This window comes from Muscardinus avellanarius (genome assembly GCF_963383645.1).
Source record: "Muscardinus avellanarius genome assembly, chromosome: 4".
Lineage (NCBI taxonomy): Eukaryota > Metazoa > Chordata > Mammalia > Rodentia > Gliridae > Muscardinus > Muscardinus avellanarius.
In genome coordinates this window covers 56,553,020-56,573,240 of record NC_137789.1, presented here as the reverse complement: position 1 = coordinate 56,573,240, position 20,221 = coordinate 56,553,020, and the positions used below count along the sequence as shown (strand labels likewise).

Here is a 20,221-nt window from a genome sequence, read left to right as displayed (position 1 = left end):
GTAATGCAGTTTCATATTTAATGAGCTGGTTTGTCTATATTCACTGGATATAATGAGTTTTAAACAGTTCTTCCTATTTGCCAACTAATGGGTTAGTAATGCAAATCTCACACCCTAGATGAGTGCAAAACAACAGATTGAGCTTTAAAACCAACATATCGTATCCACTGTATGAGCAATGAAACTTCAACTCTTCTACTTTTTAAGTTTCTGGCACAAATGACTGAAAACCTTCCTTCTCAGCAGCAGAGTAGAGTAGAATCGCATAGGGTTGGTTTAGGTTGCAGTAAGTGTGATTCTTATATTTCAGTCCAATCCCCAGTGGACTGTAGTAAGGATGTTAAACGTATTCCCTTAGCAGAAGAACATAAAGGACATTGTTCTGTAACTCCACTGCTGAAGGATCATCGCTGTTAAGGGAGGAGACAAAACCTTGGCTGTTTTTTCCACCCAAATGAGTACAATAGATTCTTCTGTTTTAGGGAGATATTTTTCCAGGTCTAACCAGCTGCTTAAAAAGCACATGCTGGGAGTTTGGGAGATTTAATTATACTTTCAAAACAGGTTGAACTACCTGGTTCTAAAAATGTCCTTCTTGGCTATATCAGGAGCAATGCTTGATTTACGGCATTTGTTGCATGCCTTTGAAGGAAAAAAAAGTCACAGTAAATGTTAAGTGTCCTGAGGTTGGATCTAGTTATGCAGAAGTCATTGGCTTTTCTTGTACAGGATTTTATTTACAATATAAATTACAGAAGCCAGGTGTGGTGGTGCATGACTGTAATACCAGTACTTGGGAGGCTGAGACAGGGGTATCACAGGTTCATGGCCAGCCTTAGCAACTTAGGGAGGCCCTCTTCAACTTAGGGAGACTCTCTTTCAAAATAAAAGGATAAAATAGGCCTAGGGGGTATAGCATAGAGATAGAATTCTCCTTATATTTCATCTGCAGGACCACCCCATCATACATATATTTTTATATTAGCACTTCAAAACCCGGGGTAGCAGGTGACATACAAATTTAGATTTCTTGCTTCTCCTCTTGTGTATGTGTAGTACTGGGGATTGAATCCAGGGGCATTGTACCTCTGAGGTACACCCCTAGTTCTTTTTTATTTTCTGTTTTGAAACACAGTCTCACTGCTGCTGAGAGTCTCACTATATTGTTGAGGCTCTCCTTGAATCTGTGATCATCTTATCTCAGCCTCCCCCATACTGGGATTACAGGTGTGTGCTGCCAGGCAAAACTTCCATGTTTCTTTTGATTACAAAAGACTGGGCTTACTGTTCTGCATGGCAGCCATGAACTGGAGCCTTGGAGCTGCTCTGGTTTCATCAGGCCCACACTCCCAGGCCACTGGGTCCTCACTGCTTTCTCTTGACTTCCAGAGTTTAAGGCCAGTTTCTAAGACCATTTCTTGTCAAGCTAGCACTAATTTTTAAATTGTTATTATAGAAAAACACTTCTTTTTCTCATGGGAGAGAGAGAAAAGGAAGAAGGCCTTTATCTTGTTACAGACTCTGCTTCATTTACTTACTCCCTGGCTCCGTCTGAGTTTGGGACTCTAGTGTAGGCCCGTCTGTTGTTTGCGGTATGGGAATTATAGTGTAAGTTGAGATCCCAACTCTTGGTGAACTTTGAAACTTCTCCCAAATGCTATGAAAAGCAGAAAGCAGAATTTAACTTAGACATTTATAATTGGGTCCAGAGCTGGGTTTAGTGGCTCACACTTGTAATCCCTGCACTTGGGAGGCTGAGACAGGAGGATCGCACAGGTTCGAAGCCAGCCTCAGCTACTTAGTGAGGCTCTCAGCAACTTAGTGAGACCCTGTTTCCAAATAAAATGTAAAATAGGTCTGAGAGTATAGCCCGGAGATAGAAAGCCCCTGGGTTCCACCCCCAGTACCACCAAAAAAAAAAAAAAAAAAAAAAAAAAAAAATTGGGGTCCAGTACAGAGGAGACTACATCAAGTGATATGTGCTTATATGTCTGTATTATTTTGAATCTCACCATGATGTGTAATTACATTGTACCAATAAAAGTATAAAAAATAAACTTGTGTCCAAAACAGAATTTATTAGTAGGTAACATTTGCAAGGTTGGGCGTTATACTTCCGTGAGGTTATGACAGCCCGTGATGGAAATGACAACGACGATGAGTATCCCTAAGAGTCAGCAATCACCACTCACTAACTGCTGGGACTGTGCTAAGTGCTTTATCTGTGTAATTTCATTTATTTCTTAACAAATGAATTAGTTATATTTCCCAGAAAGCCAGGTAAACTTATATAAAGCCACATAGCTATGGATAGAGGGAGTCCAGGTTTGAAAGGAGGTGACTTCACAGCACAATGTTTTATTGTCATCTTCTAGGTGCTGTTCTTATTTAAGTGAGGGGACATCAGTTAAAAAAAAGTTAAGGTTCCACATCAGGATTATTGCAAACAGTTATTAAATGGTAGAAGTTGAATTGATATATAGGTCTAGAGACTCCAAAATTTCTTTTATACCAGATTGTATTTCCTGATTAAAAAATGATATATAATTTTTTAACAGGAAATATGCTATATCTCTCAATGGAGAAGTGTACATTAAAAAAAATAGAAACAGTGCTTTTCTTTCAGTGGGTATTCAGGGTCTAAGCAAGTGTAGAAACTGAACCTGCTTGGCAAGATAGGGCAGGGATGCTCATAACACTCCACTTCTGGGTATGTTGGGTGGAGATGTATGTTTGAGTTTTAGTCTTTTCATGTTCTCTGCTGAATACCATTGTTTGTTGTACCTATTGAAATATGCAGATGTTTTGTAATATTATGTTCCTGTTTTGGTGAGTTATAATGGAAAAATGGGTTATAAGAATGTTTCCCAAGGAGTCTGCTCTCCTGAAAGGGAAGGTTGCTCACAGCTCGGTGTGAGAAGTGAGTGGGTGAGATTTGTTTCTCACGGGTTATCAGAAGCAAGAGGTACAATCACACTAAGAATGTTACATAAATCACCGTTTTTTAATAATAATATTTAGTTGCTATATCTCTGCAATTCACAGGGATTGTATAAGGTGCTTTCCATAAGTCATCATCAATTCTTACCCTTCCCCATCCTAATAATCCTCATTCCCAGAAGACCAAACTAAAGCTCAAAGCAGGGTGTGACTTGGCCAAGAACACACATCTACCCAGTCATGGAGGAGAGCTTCACACTCTGGTCTTGAAGACCATACTCTTTCCACTATTCCATGCTATTATTATACTATGGGCACATAATTATACAATTTATTCATGAAATATTATCATCTATAAAATGGCTAATTATAGTATTTATTATTGGGGGCTTTTTTGAGTGCTAAATGGCATATATCTCATAATGCATGCAAAGTACCTAGCAGTTTGGCATATAGAAAATTCTCAGTAAGTGTTAATTTTTGTTACATATTTTGTAGCTCATGTGCCAGGATCTGGAAAAGCAGAGACACAAGATTCTTTGCCTTTCTTTATAGAACTTAAATTTCAGCATAGGAGGGAGAGGAAGAACAGATTCTATAAACCTCACCATGTACTGTGATAGATACATATGGTTTAGCTATGGATCCATAGGCTGAGCGACAGGGCAGAGGGCAGCCGGCCATTTTCCCTTTTGGTGGAGAAAATGCTCACAGTTTGCTTATTATCATGGTTAGCCTCTCTTAAGTGTATATTGTGAAAATATTTAATCCAGTTGACTTTAAAAAAAAAAGAGTGTTTTCCTAGAGGACAGGTTAAACAAACAAAAGCTCTTCTATAATTAAAGTGTAACTGTGGCTCAGTACAGACTTCAATCGTGTTGTTGTACCAGGAGAGGGAAGCAGAGCAGAATTGACGTGGACCCCATAGTGGGCAGGGAAGGTGGGAGGAAAAGTCATCACTTACAAGGAAAATCCAAATATTCCACACCCCGTGGAAAGCCTTTCTTTGGCAATTGTAGGACTCCCCAGCTGTGTTCTCGGTCCCTCCCAGGGAAGAGAGCCTGCCTGTTGGCATTCCCACCCACTTCTCACACAGAGCTGTGAGCAGCCCTGAGCTGCCTTCCCTCGCAGAGACGGAGGCCTCCTCCAGAAACACTCTGAGATAATAACAAGACACAGCTACTTTCATTAACTCTTCTAGTCTTTCATTTATAAATATGAACCTATAGTAGAAGATCACAAGGAGCTTGAGGAAAGGCAATTGCATGTAGGATCAAGATAAGCAAAGGAAACAATTGAACCCAAGAGCAAAGAGAAATTGTATCACATATCTTCAGAGAGATTCAAGAGGTTAGTTCATCTATGAGACAGGGTCACACTGCCATAAAAATCTGAAAGTAGAAAACAAGAAAAAGTTCTTAGAAATTAAAAACAAAAGAAATCAATTAAAGAGTAAAGAAAAAGAGTAAAATGAACAAAGCTGAAGACTCAATTAGTGATCTTGAAAATAAAGTGAAGAAATCCTCCCAGGTCAAAAAGATAAAGAGATAAATTAATGGATTAAATTAAAGAAGACAGAACCGGGCCTGGTGGCATACTCTTGTAATCCTAGCATTTGGGAGACTGAGACAGGAGGATCACGATTCGAGGACAGCCTCACGTACTTAGTGAAGCCCTTTGCAACTCAGTGAGACCCTATTTCAAAATAAAGAATAAAAAATAGGGCGGGGGGGTGTCCCTTGGAGGTAGAATGCCTGGGTTCCCCCCTCAGTACCACAAAAAATAAAAACAATAAAATTTAAAAAATAAAAAATAAAGAAGCCAGTACTGATGTCAGAAGGATTTCAAAGAGAGAAAACAGAATATTTAAAGTGGCAGGGAGAATAGTGTGGATAGTTAAATAAAAATAAATAGTAATTTTAGAAGACAATAGGGAGATAGAAAGGATAACAAAGTAATAAAATAAATTATAGAACATAATTTTTCCAATCTAAAGGAGGACTTGATTCTTCCAAATAAAAATGCTTAGTTAGAACAAACTGAAAAATAAAAGACACATTCCTAGAATTATACTGGTGAAACTTCATAACTCTAAAATAACAAGTAAAAATCTTAACTATTTCCAGAGGAAAAATAGAAAAACAAATTATCTACAAAGAAGTAAGAATATTTTGATCAAACTTTTGAAATGCTGACTACTTAAAGACAATAGAATAGTGTCTTAAAGTTTTTATTTTTTATTTTATTTATTTTAATTTTTTGATACTGGGGATTGAACTCAGAGGCATTTTTACCTCAAAACTACAGCCCAGCCCTATTTTATTTTTATTTTGAAACAGGGTCTTGCTAGGTTGATGAGAGTCTCACTACTTGCTAAGGCTGTCCTTGGACCTGTGATCCTCCTGTCTCAGCCTCCCATGTACTGGGATTACAAGCATGTGCCACCATACCTATCTTTGTCTAGGTGTAATAATTTACACCTAGAATTTTGTAAAAATCTAAATTATCTCAAGTTCGAAACAAAGATATTTTCAGACCTATAGGTATTCAGATAATTTGTATCTATTCATTTTCATGATTAGACCTACAGTATTTATATTTATGTCTATGCACTGAAAATACTTTCCTGGAAAAAAAGGAGAATATTCACTCCAGTAAAAGTTAAAAAACATGTAAGACACAGGACAATGTGGAAGTGCAAGAAAATAAGCCATTAAATCCTATAGTTCAGTGTAAATAACTAATGAAATTGTGATTGTGAAGCTTAATGCAATTGTTAAGATAGAGTCCCTTAAAAATTGAAAGGATGCTGAGCATGGTGGCTCATGCTTGTAATCCCTGCGCTTGGGAGGCGGAGACAGGAGGATCGCGCAGGTTCGAAGCCAGCCACACTGGCTTAAGAGACCCTGTTTCCCAAAATAAAATAGGTCTGGGAGTGTAGCCCAGAGGTAGAAGGGCTTCCAGGAACCCCAGTACCACAAAAAAAAAAAAAAAAAAAAAAAAAATTGAAAGGATAAGGTAAATCATCCAGCATTAATAAAATTGAAGATTATGTTAATCAGACTTTGTGGAGTTCAGAGAAGAAAGGAAGTCTCATTTGGGAATAGGAAATTATAGAGACTGATTAATTTTCAAAAACAGAAAACTTGTTTAATTATATGTGTACACACACACACACACACACACACACACACACACATATATATATATATATATATTTTTTTTTTACAGTACCAGGGATAGAACCCAGTGGCATTGTACCTCCAAGCTACACCCCCAGCCCTCTTCTGTATTCTTTATTTTTTTGAAACAGGATTTCACTGAGTTGCGAAGGGACCCACTAAGTAGCTGAGGCTGTCAAGGAACCGTGATCCTTTGATCTCTGCCTGCTGAATGCTGGGATTACAAGCATGCACCCCCATGACCGGCTGTATATTTGAAATACAAGTATTGTAGGTCAAGAGAATAAATTCAGTACGTACAAGCATTAAAGAGAAGAATGAATAAAGATATTTGACAAATCTATGAAGACAAGAAAGCCAAAAAGAACAAAAAGCACAACAAACAGAAAAGATACCAACAATGACAGTAAAAAGATCATATTTAATAATTTCAGCTACAATAAATAAGCCTGAGTTAAAATTTTGCATGAAAAGATAGGAACTCTAAATAGTTTAAAAAATAGTCACACAAACTAAACTTCACGTATATGCTGTTTGTAATTGGCATCCTAAAATACAAATGAAAAACAATTTTGAAATGAGATCTACATAAAAGTTATTACAAACAAATTGTAACCTAAAGGAGGCCAAAACATTAATGTAATATTAACCAAAATTAGATTTAAAGCAAAAGGATCTAATGGGACAGAGGATAATGTCTTATACTGTTTTTTAAGCTTTTGGAATTTATTGATTTTTTTGTGAAAAATAAAAACTTGCATAATCAATCACTCCAGAAAAAGTCACTGAAGAATCTTTTTTCCTGCTTTTTGCCAGTACCAATCCTGATCTTTCCAGTCTCCCAGATGTTCTTTTTTTCCTGTAGTGTTCTTTTCCCTGTTTTCTTGAGGTCTTTTCATATAGGCATGTCTTGCAAGACGATGTTTGTGTTTATTTCTTTGCATAATCCAAACATTTGTAAAACATGCCAAAGCCAATTAGTTGTCCTGCCACCACCAAAATGGGTTCTGAGTCCAAAACAAAGATTGTGGCCAATGTAGTCTGATACCTTTTGGCTAGTTTCCCCTGAATTTCTGTCTAAGGTACTGCTACCTTCTCAGGGGGCGGGATGTCAGTATCTCTTTGTTTCCTTGGAAGTAGTTGCTTGGCCATTAACTCCCTGATGCTGATAATTACTGTTTTTCATGATGGCAGCCAATCCTCAGGCAGCCAGAGGGTGAGCAAAAGAGATCTACTGGTTATTAATAAAATCTACCAAGACTATATAATGGCTAAGAGTCTTTGTGAACCAAAGAAAAACACTGGGACAAATAAATCTGTTGGAGTTACAGGAAGAAACTGATCAACACGAAGGTAGGAGACATCACTTAGAAATCTGTTGTGATAATTTATCCAAAAACTATTTGAGTTCTTTTGATAAATCAATTTAATTATTACTTATGCTTGCATTATTCTGCTGCTCTTCTTTTTCAGTTTCCCTAAATGCTTTATTAAAATAGAAATTTTAGGGTCTTTTGGGGGGTTGCCTATCATAGCTCCAGTCCAAAGGGCTCTCTTAGTTTTCTGGTTTCAGAGCAAAACAGGTAAGGCTATCTTGATAAATGATGAGTGGGAGGGTTATTTAGATGTTGTTTCTCTAAAGTCAGTGTTCTTTTATCTCACGATTGGGCCATCTAGTCCTTGAGGATGACTGTAGCTGTATTGATTTCATGGATACTTGCTTCGATATAACCTTAATGGTCATCTTATAGTCATTTCAGATCAAGTTATGCAGCTCAGCGCGCTAGGTTCTGGCTCCAGCTGCCACTAGTTGTCTACCATAAAGCAAGTCAATTTCTCTGGGTCTAAATAAACTTGCCTTTATGGGAACAGGGCTAAAATCGATGATCACTAACTTTCTTCTGAAGATTTATTTTTTCTTCTCCATGCTTTTTACTCATGTATTTTAAAACTTTTATTTTATTTTTTATTTATTTATTATCTTTTTTCAGCTTGGCTGTTTATTTTTTATCACTCATTTTGATACCATAAATAGTACAGTCTTAAACTAATTAAAGTTTTGGCTGCATGCAGCATTCAAATTCATCTAGGTAGAATCTGATAAAGTCAGATATAATTATATTGCAGCAATAAGTTGCATACAAACACACTGTATAAATACCATAGCATTAAGATATATCTCATCTTAGAACCAAACACAGCACCAAAATCTCCTCTTGACTCCAGATGTCTCTGCACAGTAGCTTCCATATCTGAATCCATTCACATTGACACTTTTTGAAAGAGCTAATTTAAATGACTCCACACCGTACTACTTCTCATTCTTCCCTCCTTGGCTGTTCCTTTTGTGTTTCCTTTGCAAACTCATCTTCCTCTCTTTTGCTTTTAAGACTTTAGTTGTATTTCTATGGCTTGAACATAGAAAGTCTTGTATTTTCAATTAATACACTCTCCATAAGCAGTAGGATCCAATACTTTTGCTGTATATGCTGCTATATTCTAACACCTCTGTTATCTCCAGTCCTGAATTGTGCCCACGGTTCACACATGCCAGCAATCTATCTACTACCCTGATATCACCATTCAGGTGTTGAGCAGGCAGTTTAAACTTATCAAAATGGAACTTAAAATTTTCCTCATTCCAGTATTTCAGCTGGCTTCTTACCTATGCACTCCCATATTAACAAATAGCAATCTACCATCAACTTAATTCTTCAAGTCCAAAACTTTAAAGTCATCCCTGATTAAGCCTTACCCTAAACCCAATCTATAATAATTCCTGTTAACTCACTTAAAAAAAATAAGATTACTATCTGATCACATCTAAGCTCTGTTGTTACTAGTCTGAGCCATCTGCATTTCTCACATAGAATATGGAAGTAGTCTTCTACCCAGTCCTTTTTCCCCTTTCCTCCCCCTCCCATGATCTAGTTTACTTATAGCTTCCAGCACATTCTTTTTTTTATTTTACTGGTACACTGCAATCATACATTGTGATGAAGTTCAGAGTAATAGAAGTATACATGCACACAGAACTCACTGAACCGTCTCCCTCTCCACCTTCATGTGTTTGTGTATGGACATTCCTTTAAAATGCAAGACAGGTTCTTCCCATGCTTAAAACTCAACTTCCTAATACACTTAACCAACAAAATTATGAAAACCTCCCTTTTTTTAACAATAAATCCTCACAGAAACTGCATCCTATTTGTCTCTCCAACCTCATAGCATAATAATACACTAACACCCACTTATTATCTCCCAGTTTTTGTGGGTCAGGAATTCTGCATATATGTTTAGCTGGTGTTTCTGTTCCTGGTTTTACAAGGTGGCAATTAAAGAAAGTGTCTTGCAAGACTGTGATCTCATCTGAAGCTCAATTGTTAGTGACAAAACTCATGTTCTTGGCAGAATTAATTTCTTTTCCCATTTTCTTACTTGCTGTTGCATGATCATTGCAACTACACATCCTAGTGAGATTCAAAGTGATATGTTTATATATTCACACAATATCTCTGGGCATGTTTTCCTCTGCATTTCACCTTACCACTCCTCTCCTTCCTCCCCAAATGTGCTACTGAGATTGGAAGCGATATATTCAAATATGAACATAGCATTATTTATGCATGCATATCTATGTTCATGGACAGACAATTCACAATTGCCAAACTATGGAACCAGCCAAGATGTCCATTAACAGATGAATATATTTACAAAACAATGGGATATGTACAAAATGGAATTTTACTCAGCCATAAAGAAGACCAAAATTATGTCATTTGCGGGAAAATGAATGGAACTGGATAATATTATGCTAAGTGAGATTAGTCACAAAAAGTAAAATATCGGATATTCTCCCTCATATGCAGAAGCTAGGGAGAAAAAAGGGTCATAAGAGGAACTCAAGCTGAAGAAGGAGAAACCATAGTTGAGCAAATAAGGTGACCTAACTGAGGGGAATGGGAGGAGGGAAGAAGGAAATTTCCTAATATACACGATGTACATTCACAAACATATCAAAGATGAGAAACCAAACATGAGAAAGAGGGAGGGGGGAGAGAATGAGGTGGGAATTGGGTAAGGACTAAATAAATTATGTGTGCATTTATGCCTCTACCATCTTGTACTCCATTAAGATGCATGACTACAATGCACAAATAAAAAAAATGAAAAAAACATAGCATTAATTAGACTGTTTCCTTCCTTAAGCCTCCTTTTCTCACCTCATTCCTCCCCAGTCTCCTTCCACTATTCTATAGTGTCTCTCCTTGTTTTCATGAAGTCCCCCTTTATTATTTTTTTTATTGGTGCATTGCAGTATGTCTTAATGGAGTAAAAGATATTAGAGGCATATATGCACACATCACTTTAGCCCTTAACCCCAATTCCCAATACTACTTTCTACTTTCTATCCAGCTTCCACGTATAAAAGAGAACACATGATTCTTGATTTTCTGAGACTGGTTGATCTTACTTAACATATTGTTCTCTAGTTCTATCTATTTTCTTCCAAATAAAATAATTTTGTCTCCCTTTGTGTCTGAGTAAAACTTCAGTGTGTATATAAACCATGTTTTTTTTTTTAGTTCTTTCATTTGTTGATAAAAACTTAGGTTGGTTTCATAAATGGCTATTATAAATTGTGTTGCTATAAAAATGGGCATGCATGAATCTGTATAGTATTCAAATTTTAATTCTTTTGGAAAGACACTGGGAATTAGTATATCTATCTTGGTTCCATTCCTAGTTTTCTGAGGAACCTCCATATAGATCCCCACAATACTTGTAATAATTTACAATGCCACTAACAGTAAACAAGTGTTTCTTTTCCCCCCACATCCTCACCAGCATTTATTATTGTTTGTACACTTGATGATTGCTATTCTAACTGGAGCTAGATGGAATCTTGGTGTAGTTTTGATTTGCATTTTCCTGATTGCTAATTATGTTGAACCCTTTTTGATGTATCTGTTGGCCCTTTGTATTTCTTCTTTCTAGAAGTATCCATTCAATTCAATTAGCCATTTATTAACTGACTTCTTTGTCTTATTTTTTATTGGTGCATTGTAATCATACATCTTGATGAAGTTCAGAGTCATAAAGGCATACATGCACACAGTGCTTCAATGGGCTCTCTCCAAGTTGCGCCTCTACTCCTCCCTCCCCACCTTCCCAAGTTCAACACAGTGACTGGCTTCCATAGGTTGCCTATATAAATCATGCCCACTGAGGTGTTTCCCTCTTCAAGTCTTCCTCAGTGAGGTCTTCACATTCACTGCATGGAGGTTTCTCCTTCTTTGTCTGAAGTCTCTCCTGTGTCCAGTTTTTCCCTAGTTTCATTTGCAGGGAAATGGATAGAACTGGAGAATGTTATCAACTGGCTTGTTTGTTTTTTGGTGTTAAGTTTTTGCGTTCATATATCCTAGATATCAGTCCTCCGTGAAAGGGTTAGCTGGCCAAGACTCTCTCCCATTCTATAGGCTTTCTCTAATTCTTGATGGTTTCCCTTGGCTGTGAAGAAGAAGCCTTTTAATTTTATGCCATGCCATTTATTGATTCTTGGTTTTGTTTCCTGAGATTTAGGGAAGTCTCACTGAGGATGTCTCTGCCAGTGCCTACATGTTAGAGTTGTTCCTTTGTTTTCCTCTAATAAGTTCATAGTTTCTGGTCTAATTTTAAGATCTTTGAACTATTTTGAGTTGACTTTTGTTCAGAGTGAGATATAGGGGTCTAATACCATTCTTATATGCATGGATATCCAGTTTTCCTAACACCATTTGTAGGAAAGATTTTTTTCTCCAGTGTATAGTTTTGGCACCTTTTTAAAAAAATCAGCTGGCTATTAATTGTGCAGATTTTTTTCTGTTTCTTCTACTCAGGTGGGCTATGAGTCTATTTCTATGCCAATTCCATGATGTTTTTGTTACTATAGGTCTGTTGTATAATTTGACATCAGGTATTGTGATACTTCCCACATGGTTCTTATTGCTAGTAGTTGCTTTGGCCAGTCTGTATATTTTTTTGTTCTCTCATATGCATTTTAGGACCTTTTTTGTATTTGTTTGAAGAATAACTTTGATGCTTTGTTAGGGACTGCACTGAATCTGTAGGTCATTTGTTAGTATGGCCATTTGGACAGTAATTATTCTGCCTATTCAAGAACATGTGAGGTCTTTGCATCTTCTAAGCTTTTCAATTTCTTTCCTCAGCATTCTATAATTTTCATTATAGAAGTCTTATACCGCCTTGAATAGATATCATAGTTTGACCTATCTTTTTTTTTTCTAAAATTCAGTACTGACAGAAACATTTTTGTGGCATATTTTGTGGAATATGAAAACTGACTTTTCAACCTCTTCCACCTGTCAAATCTTTGGAAGAAACCTAACAAAATGTTTGAGGGAGTGGTAGTTGCTGTAGCAACTGGGAGGACAGATGTTGCCCTGAGGTGTCTCAGGGTTATTTAGCATCCTCTTTGTCTTTAGGTATAATCAGCATTTCTGTGTGTCTGGGGCTCTTCACTTACCAATGTGACCTCTTCCTTATTTAGCCGCATTACAGGCACTGAAGAGAAAAAAGAGGTTTGAGAAGCAGCTCACTCAGATTGACGGCACCCTGTCCACCATTGAGTTCCAGAGAGAAGCCCTGGAAAACTCCCACACCAACACCGAAGTCTTAAGGAACATGGGCTTTGCAGCAAAAGCCATGAAAGCAGTTCATGAAAACATGTGAGTGCCATTGGTCTCCCTTTGAATCATCAGCGTCCTCAGAGTTTGAAGAGCCTTTGAAATTATATATGATAATTTGATTATATGTGATATATATGATTATACTCCCTTACTGGAGGTTTGTTGACATATTGAATGGAATGTTTTCTCTGAGGTAGATTAGAGGTCCCAGTGACAAAAGGAAAAAAAAACCAAAAACCCACAGAAAGAAGGAGTTTATTTTTACCTCAATGTTTTCCCCATTTCCCTTCATGATTGTGTGAAACTCCACTGGTAAATACCTTAATTCTATAATTTTAAAAAGACTTCAACATCAACATCTGTGCAGGTGTTAGAGCTGTGGAATGGTGATGATCAGAATCCTTTGGAGAGCTGATAGAATGCAGACGGGACCTGGGTGTGGTGATACCTGCCTGTAATCCCAGTACTTACAAGGCTGAGACAGGAGGATCACAGATTTGAAGCCAGCCTCAGCAATTTAGTGATGTTCTCAGCCACTTAGTGAGACTGTTTCCAAATTAAAAATAAAATAAAATAAAATAATGCTGGAGGTATAGCTTGGAGGTAGAATAATCTTGGGTTCAATCTCCAGCACCACAAAAGGAGAGAGAGAGAGGGAATTGAATGCAGATGCCAGGCAACTTAAAGTAGGATGGGATTTGGGTTTTGTTTGTTTTTAACCAAATTCCCAGAAGGTTCTGATAATACCAATGCTTGAGAACCACTGACAGAATAATAGTTACAAAGATCAAATTTTATAGTTTGGGGGTTATATTTGCAGTTTATAACCCACAGCTGATTATTTCTTAGGTAAATGGCTTTGCCTCTCCCATATCCAGTTTCTTTATCAGTCATTTCTCTTGTATCCACTCTGGAGATAAGAATGGGACTTATTTCATATAGTTGCTATGAGATTCGATGAGATACCAGACATCATGCACTTAGTATAGGCCTGGCACAGAGGACACACTCAATAATCAATAGCAGTACTGGGGCTGACAACAGCTTGGCTTACATTTACACTGGAATTAAGTGCCTGAGACCTGATTCTTTCCTGATACTGGGCATGAGAGTGGAGTCTTGGCCAAGGATGCGTAGGAGCAATGAGAATCTGAGGGATGCAGATGCATTTCCACAGGGTGGGAAGGATGGGAGAGATAGAGGCTGTGGCAGAAGAGCCAGCTCTGTTGGTATTTATTTTTGCCTGGTAAGTTACTAACAATCAACTGCCGTTTTGACAACTTGAGAGGGGTTATTAGATTCATTATAAGGCTCAAAATCCTTTGTGATTTCTAAAACATATTACAAAATGAACCTTTCTCTTCAGGTGGCCCAGCAGCATCACATCATATGTTTCTTTTGAGAAAAATGCACTTCCAGCTTCAGATTTTAGTAACATATTTAATACCCTTTTTAATAAATATATTCATTATAAATATAATAATAATTGGAGAGAAAAGGTGCTAGGAGAGAGATAAAGTATTCCTTTTGATGAAAACATGAAATTATGTCATAGTACTCTGCTTTTTATAGTATATAGAGTCTGAGAAACTCAAAAAAGATGAATTCTGCCAGGACTTGATCTTTTACTGTGGAGGTTACTTAATAATGAGGGATACTGTCATCTCTCTTGTATTCAATCCATTTGGCCTGGTTTCAGAGTTAAGAGGGATGATTTGGAAGCAGGGTATTACAGAAATAATGCAAAACCTGGCCTTTAGACACCAATGGCTTAGGGTGGTGGTCAGGGACCAGTGGGGCTCAGGTGCTAGAAGCTTTAAAGCAGCTGTCCCTCCTGAGCCTGTGACTACCTGGATTCCTTTTTTTGCTTATTCTTCTGAAAGCATCATGGCCTAATCCTGTTCTCTTTATCAACCTTTCAGGGATTCACACTATAGAAAAACCCTCAGGAAGTCAGAATATCAGAGCTATTCAGGGCATCACACTATAGAAAAACCCTCAGGAAGTCAGAATATCAGAGCTACTAGGTATTATAAAAAGAAGGTCTCTAGTCACTATAGAAAGCTGCTTTCAGAAAGTGGCTTGGCTACTGAGAGCTAACATACTTATTTTCGTCATGATGGTGCTTCTTAGTCAATGGTACATCTGCAGAGAGAACATGGCAGTACCCATCTAAATATTACATATGCCCCATTTGATATGATTTCAAATTAGGTCTATAAATAGTGTAGCTATAAAATATCCTGATTTCTAGTGACTCTTACAGGTAATGGGTATTTACTTAGTAGTTAGGATATATGTCTATGTACAGGATTATTGCTTTTTTAAAATGAAAGTAATTTTTTTTTGGAGGTACTGGGGATAGAACCCAGGGACATTTTACCTTTGAGGCACATCCCCAGCCCTAGTTTTTATTCTTTATTTTTTAAATAGGGTCTTATTGAGTTGCAAAGGGCCTCACTAAGTAGCTGAGGCTGTCGGTGAACCATGATCGTCCTGTCCAGCCTCCCAAATGCTGGGAATACAAGTGTGTGCCACAACGCCTGACTTGAAAGTCATTTTTATTTTATTTTATTTGTTGTTATTATTATTATTATTATTATTATTATTATTATTATTATTTTGGTGGTACTAGGGGTGGAACCCAGAGGCTTTCTACCTTAGGGCTATACTCCCAGACTTTTTTATATTTTATTTGGAAACAGGGTCTCGCTAAGTTGCTGAAAGTAGCTGAGGCTGGCTTTGAACCTGTGCGATCCTCCTGTCTCAGCCTCCCAAGCGCGGGGATTACAAGCGTGCGCCACCACGCCCAGCTAAAAATCATTTTTAAAGTTGATAAATATACCACTAGGAATATCTGTTATGCTCCTGAAATATCTAAGAGTATATATTAACTTGACTCATTATAGCTGGGTATGGAGGTGCATACCTATAGTCCCAGGTACTAGGGAGGCTGAGATGGGAGAATTGCTTGACCCCAGGAGTTCAAGACCAGCCTGGGTAAGATCGTGAAATCTCATCTCAAAGGAAAATGACCAACTCATTTTTTTATGTGGGATGGTAGCTACATTCATAATTTTAAGCTAAAATTTAAAAATGTTTCTACAAAATATTGTTTCCCAGGGATCTGAACAAAATAGATGATTTGATGCAAGACATCACAGAACAACAGGATATTGCCCAGGAAATCTCAGACGCATTTTCTCAACGGGTTGGATTTGGTGATGGCTTTGATGAGGTGAGTGACCAGGGAAAACACAAGGCAATGTGGCCGCTGAGAGGACAGCCTCCTATCATGGGTTGAGGCCAGATTCCTTTATTATGTGAAGAAGAGTGATATTTGTTGGGAATGTATTTCTCTTAGGGGAAAAATGAAGTGTTAGGAGCTCTGATTTAAAGGAAAGATTAATACAGTTTAGCAAATAGCCTCCTAATTAAGTTTTTGTCTATTAAGGGAGAAGCAGCATGTGATTATGTAAAGTTAGTGACTTTTAATGGCTGGAACCTAAATAGCCCCATTACGAGGAATCAAGTGCTCACACATCTGGGCAAACAAAGCAGACTGTGTTGCTTTGCAAGGCAAAGGCACATCATGCTCTGTAGCTGTTAAATTAGAGGTTAGGCTGCCTCTGTTTATTACTCAGGCTATGAAACAAAATAAATGTGGGTGACATTATTAACACACACATTCTATTTAGATTAATCAGTCCAGTAATACAGATAGGCTATAATTATAATGGTGGTGTCTACACTATGAATTTCAATTGTTCTGCTCAAAGCAGACATGAGCAGGACTAGGACACATTTAGAAACATTTCCACATCTCAGAGCAGCATAGCAAAGAATCCAACTTCCTGTTTCTATGTGACGCTACATCTAACAAGTAAAGTCTGGCTCCGTGGAGCTCTAGAACATGAAAATCAAATGCTAACAACTTAAAAAAAAATGGCATATATTAGGGGTTGGTAAAATATGGCTTGCAGTCCACATCATTACCTTGGCCTGTTTTTGTATGGCCTGAAAACCAACGGTGGTTTTTACAGTTTTACAGTGTTGTAGAAAACAATAGTGAAGACTTTATGACACTGGAAGATATGTAGCCTTCAGAGGCTAACATTTACTTTTTGACCCTTTTTAGAAAATATTTCTGAGCCAGATGTGGTCATTTATGCCTATAATCCCAGTATTTGGGAAGCTGAGACAGGAGGATCACAGGTTTGAGGGCAGCCTAAGCAATTTAGCAGGACCCTCAGTAACTTAGTAACCTGTTTCAAAAATTAAAAAAAGAAAAATGAAATGAGGTATAGGTTTGAAGTAGAATGATCCTGTGTTTAATCAGTGCCCCAGGATAAAAAACAAAAACAGAACAACTATAAAATAAAAATAAAAAACAAAAATGAAAAATAACCCAACCCCTGGTGTGGACTAACAAGCATATAGTAAGTGCATTATGGTGAGAAGGAAAGGGCTCTGGGCTTATGAGAACATCTGCGTTCTACCATTCATTAAAGACTTAAGTTGCCGGGCATGGTGGTGCACGCTTGTAATCCAGCACTTGAGAGGCTGAGACAGGAGGATGGCACAGGTTCGAAGTCAGCCTCAGCTACTTAGTGAGGCTCTTAGCAGCTTAGTGAGACCCTGTTTCCAAATGAAGTATAAAAAATAGGTCTGGGAGTATAGCCCGGAGGTAGAAAAGCCCCTGGGTTCCAACCCCAGTACCACAAAACAAAAACAAAAACTTAAGTCCTTTTACTATTGTAACCCTTAGTTTTTTATTTATAAAATGTAAACTATTGGATCACTAGATTATTTCCACAGTTTATTATGTTTTAAAATTCTTCTGTAAATAATAAGGGTTTGGTACCTGGAGGCTGAAATCAATGAAGGAAATGACGAATCTGGTATCATCATATTTCCTAAAGGAAACATCAGTATTTTTCTGGTGCTGTTGATAATCATCTATCACTACTGACAATAGTTTTTATATGAATACTTTCATTGGTGCATTGTAGTCTCACATGGAAGTTCAGAGTGATAGAGACATACATACACACAGCACTTGGTGAGCCCTTGCTCCCTCCCCTCTCTCATATGTGATATTGAGATTGGCATTGGTAATTTCACATACATACAAAACATCAGTGGAAGTATTTGTGCACTGCTGGCAATTCTGCGCATGCATTCAGCATAGGATAGCTCATTCTGCCATTACTGTAGCTACTATAATTGTTCCTAATTGTTTCATGAACAGAAATAGAACATCAGAATTCTTTTTTTTTGTGGTACTGGGGTTCCTGGAAGCCCTTCTACCTCTGGACTACACTCCCAGACCTATTTTTATTTTATTTTATTTTATTTTTTTGAAATAGGGTCTCCTAAGCCAGCCCGCGCGGCTGGTTTCGAACCTGCACGAGATCCTCCTGTCTCTGCCTCCCAAGCGCGGGGATTACAAGCGTGTGCCACCACGCCCGGCTAGAGCATCAGAATTCTGATGTCATTTTATTCATATAACCATTAGAAAATCATAAAGCATAAAACTACATCGCCTATGCTGTTTCACATGGTTCAGTGCCACACACCTTTATATTTTCTTTTTTTTTTTTTTGCATAGAGTCAGTTTAATAGAACTCAGATAAGCAGCTTGCTGCAAGTCTGATACCCACTTACTTGATCAGTGGGTGGGAGGTTTAAGTATCTTGATAGTCTCTTGCCCCAGGATGTTATTATTCTCACTTTAATATAAGATATGTGTTTGTGTCTTTATATCAAACTTGAGCATGAGCTCCTTGAATGTAGAGATTATTGATTCAACTTTGTATCCTCAGTACTGGATTCAAAATCTGCCCAAGAGTGAGCTCTTAATAAGTTTGTTGAGTGAGGAATGAATGAATAAATTAAGCATCTACTTGATTGAATACAAGGTGTCTTAGGTCATTTTTAATTGGGACAACCGCAGAAATCGAACAATGAAAAATCTAGTTTTGACTCCCAGCCTCTTCATGAGGCTGCTTAATCTCCACCTGAGGACTTACAGAGCCAGGTCAATATGAACTATTTGAAGTAATCTCAGACCTGGTATAACATGGCCACATCCTTAAGGTCTCAAACTATTGTTGCCTTTTTACAGTTTTTGGTCCATTTTAAATCAGACTCTTTGGAACCATTGTTAAAGGAAAGAAATACATTATGACTATCTTTGAATTGAAGTTTTATTAGCCCAAATACACACATGATTTATACTACTTTTAATGATTGACAAAGGAGCCACAATATCTTTGATTCTTTTTACTTTCAGAACATTATGGTTTTACTTTGTTTCTTGTTTTATTTTCAACAGCATCAGCCCAAATAAAAATATTTATTTCTTCCAATTAAAGTTTCACAGATTCTCGACAGGAGAAAAGAAAGAGAACATATTGGAAAAATGACAGGCAAGGTGTAAATTTCCCCAGAAACTGCGATTATATATTCAGCTAGCACACATTATTTGAATGGCTGTTTACTGAAGTATTATAAGATTAACTACGACAAATTTGCACAACCCCAAATGTTCATTTTTTAATCATTGCTCAGTGTTGCAAAAAAACTTAGTTTTAAAATAAATATTCCATTTCACTGGGTTCTCACATATCAATTGGGTAGCAGATGTTCTTGTTATTGTGTTTAAGGAAACCCACTTTTTGAAACGTTAACTCCATAATTCTTTCTTTCTCCCATGTTCAGGATGAATTGATGGCAGAACTTGAGGAATTGGAGCAGGAGGAATTAAATAAGAAGATGAAAAATATCCACCTTCCAAATGTGCCTTCCTCTTCTCTCCCAGCACAGCCAGAGAGAAGGCCAACCATGTCTTCCTCCACACATCGATCCCGAGGAGGTCTGTTACCCATCTCCACCACCTGTGTTCTCATAGCTTCTCCAAACAGTAGCCAGATCCATCCCCTTTAACACATTTTACAAACACGTACATTCTGTATATAAATCATATCTGTTCTCTTTGCCGGAAGTGTGAATGACACCAGTGACTGATTTTTATCACTTTTATGTTCCAGCTTCTTCCCGGAGGGTAGAAGAAGAGGAGGATGACTTCAAACAATTGGCAGCTTGGGCTACTTAAACTGAAGTGGCATTTTTTTTTTTTTGACACCCAAATTAATGAACTATACATGAGACCTAAGAAATCTCTTTGCCAAGTTCAGAAGTTAACAAAAATTCCACTTTATATTTACACTGGATGAATAATTGTCTTATAAGAATCATAAGTAAAAGTTAAGAAGGTGATATGTGTAGCTGGAGAATGAAGGATGGGAAAGTGCCTCCTGGTCGCATCTTAGAGGTTCCCTACATCTTTAGAGGGGGCTTGTTTATGTCTATTTTGATCACTACTGTGTTTCTAGCCATGGCACAGAG

At 37.5% G+C, this 20,221-nt stretch overlaps 1 protein-coding gene across 1 annotated transcript in view; it reads left to right on the top strand.

Annotated features, from left to right (window-relative positions):
- CHMP4C (charged multivesicular body protein 4C) overlaps positions 1-19,928 on the top strand; it is a gene marked incomplete at its 3' end in the record, with an annotated part of 34,426 nt that extends 14,498 nt beyond the window's left edge. Inside the window, exons 2-5 of the mRNA XM_080693520.1 lie at positions 12,673-12,850; positions 15,935-16,049; positions 19,535-19,688; positions 19,864-19,928. Coding sequence (XP_080549646.1) covers positions 12,673-12,850; positions 15,935-16,049; positions 19,535-19,688; positions 19,864-19,928 — 512 coding nt within the window. The remainder of the gene's footprint in view (positions 1-12,672; positions 12,851-15,934; positions 16,050-19,534; positions 19,689-19,863) is intronic.
- Between the last annotated feature and the right edge of the window lie 293 nt (positions 19,929-20,221).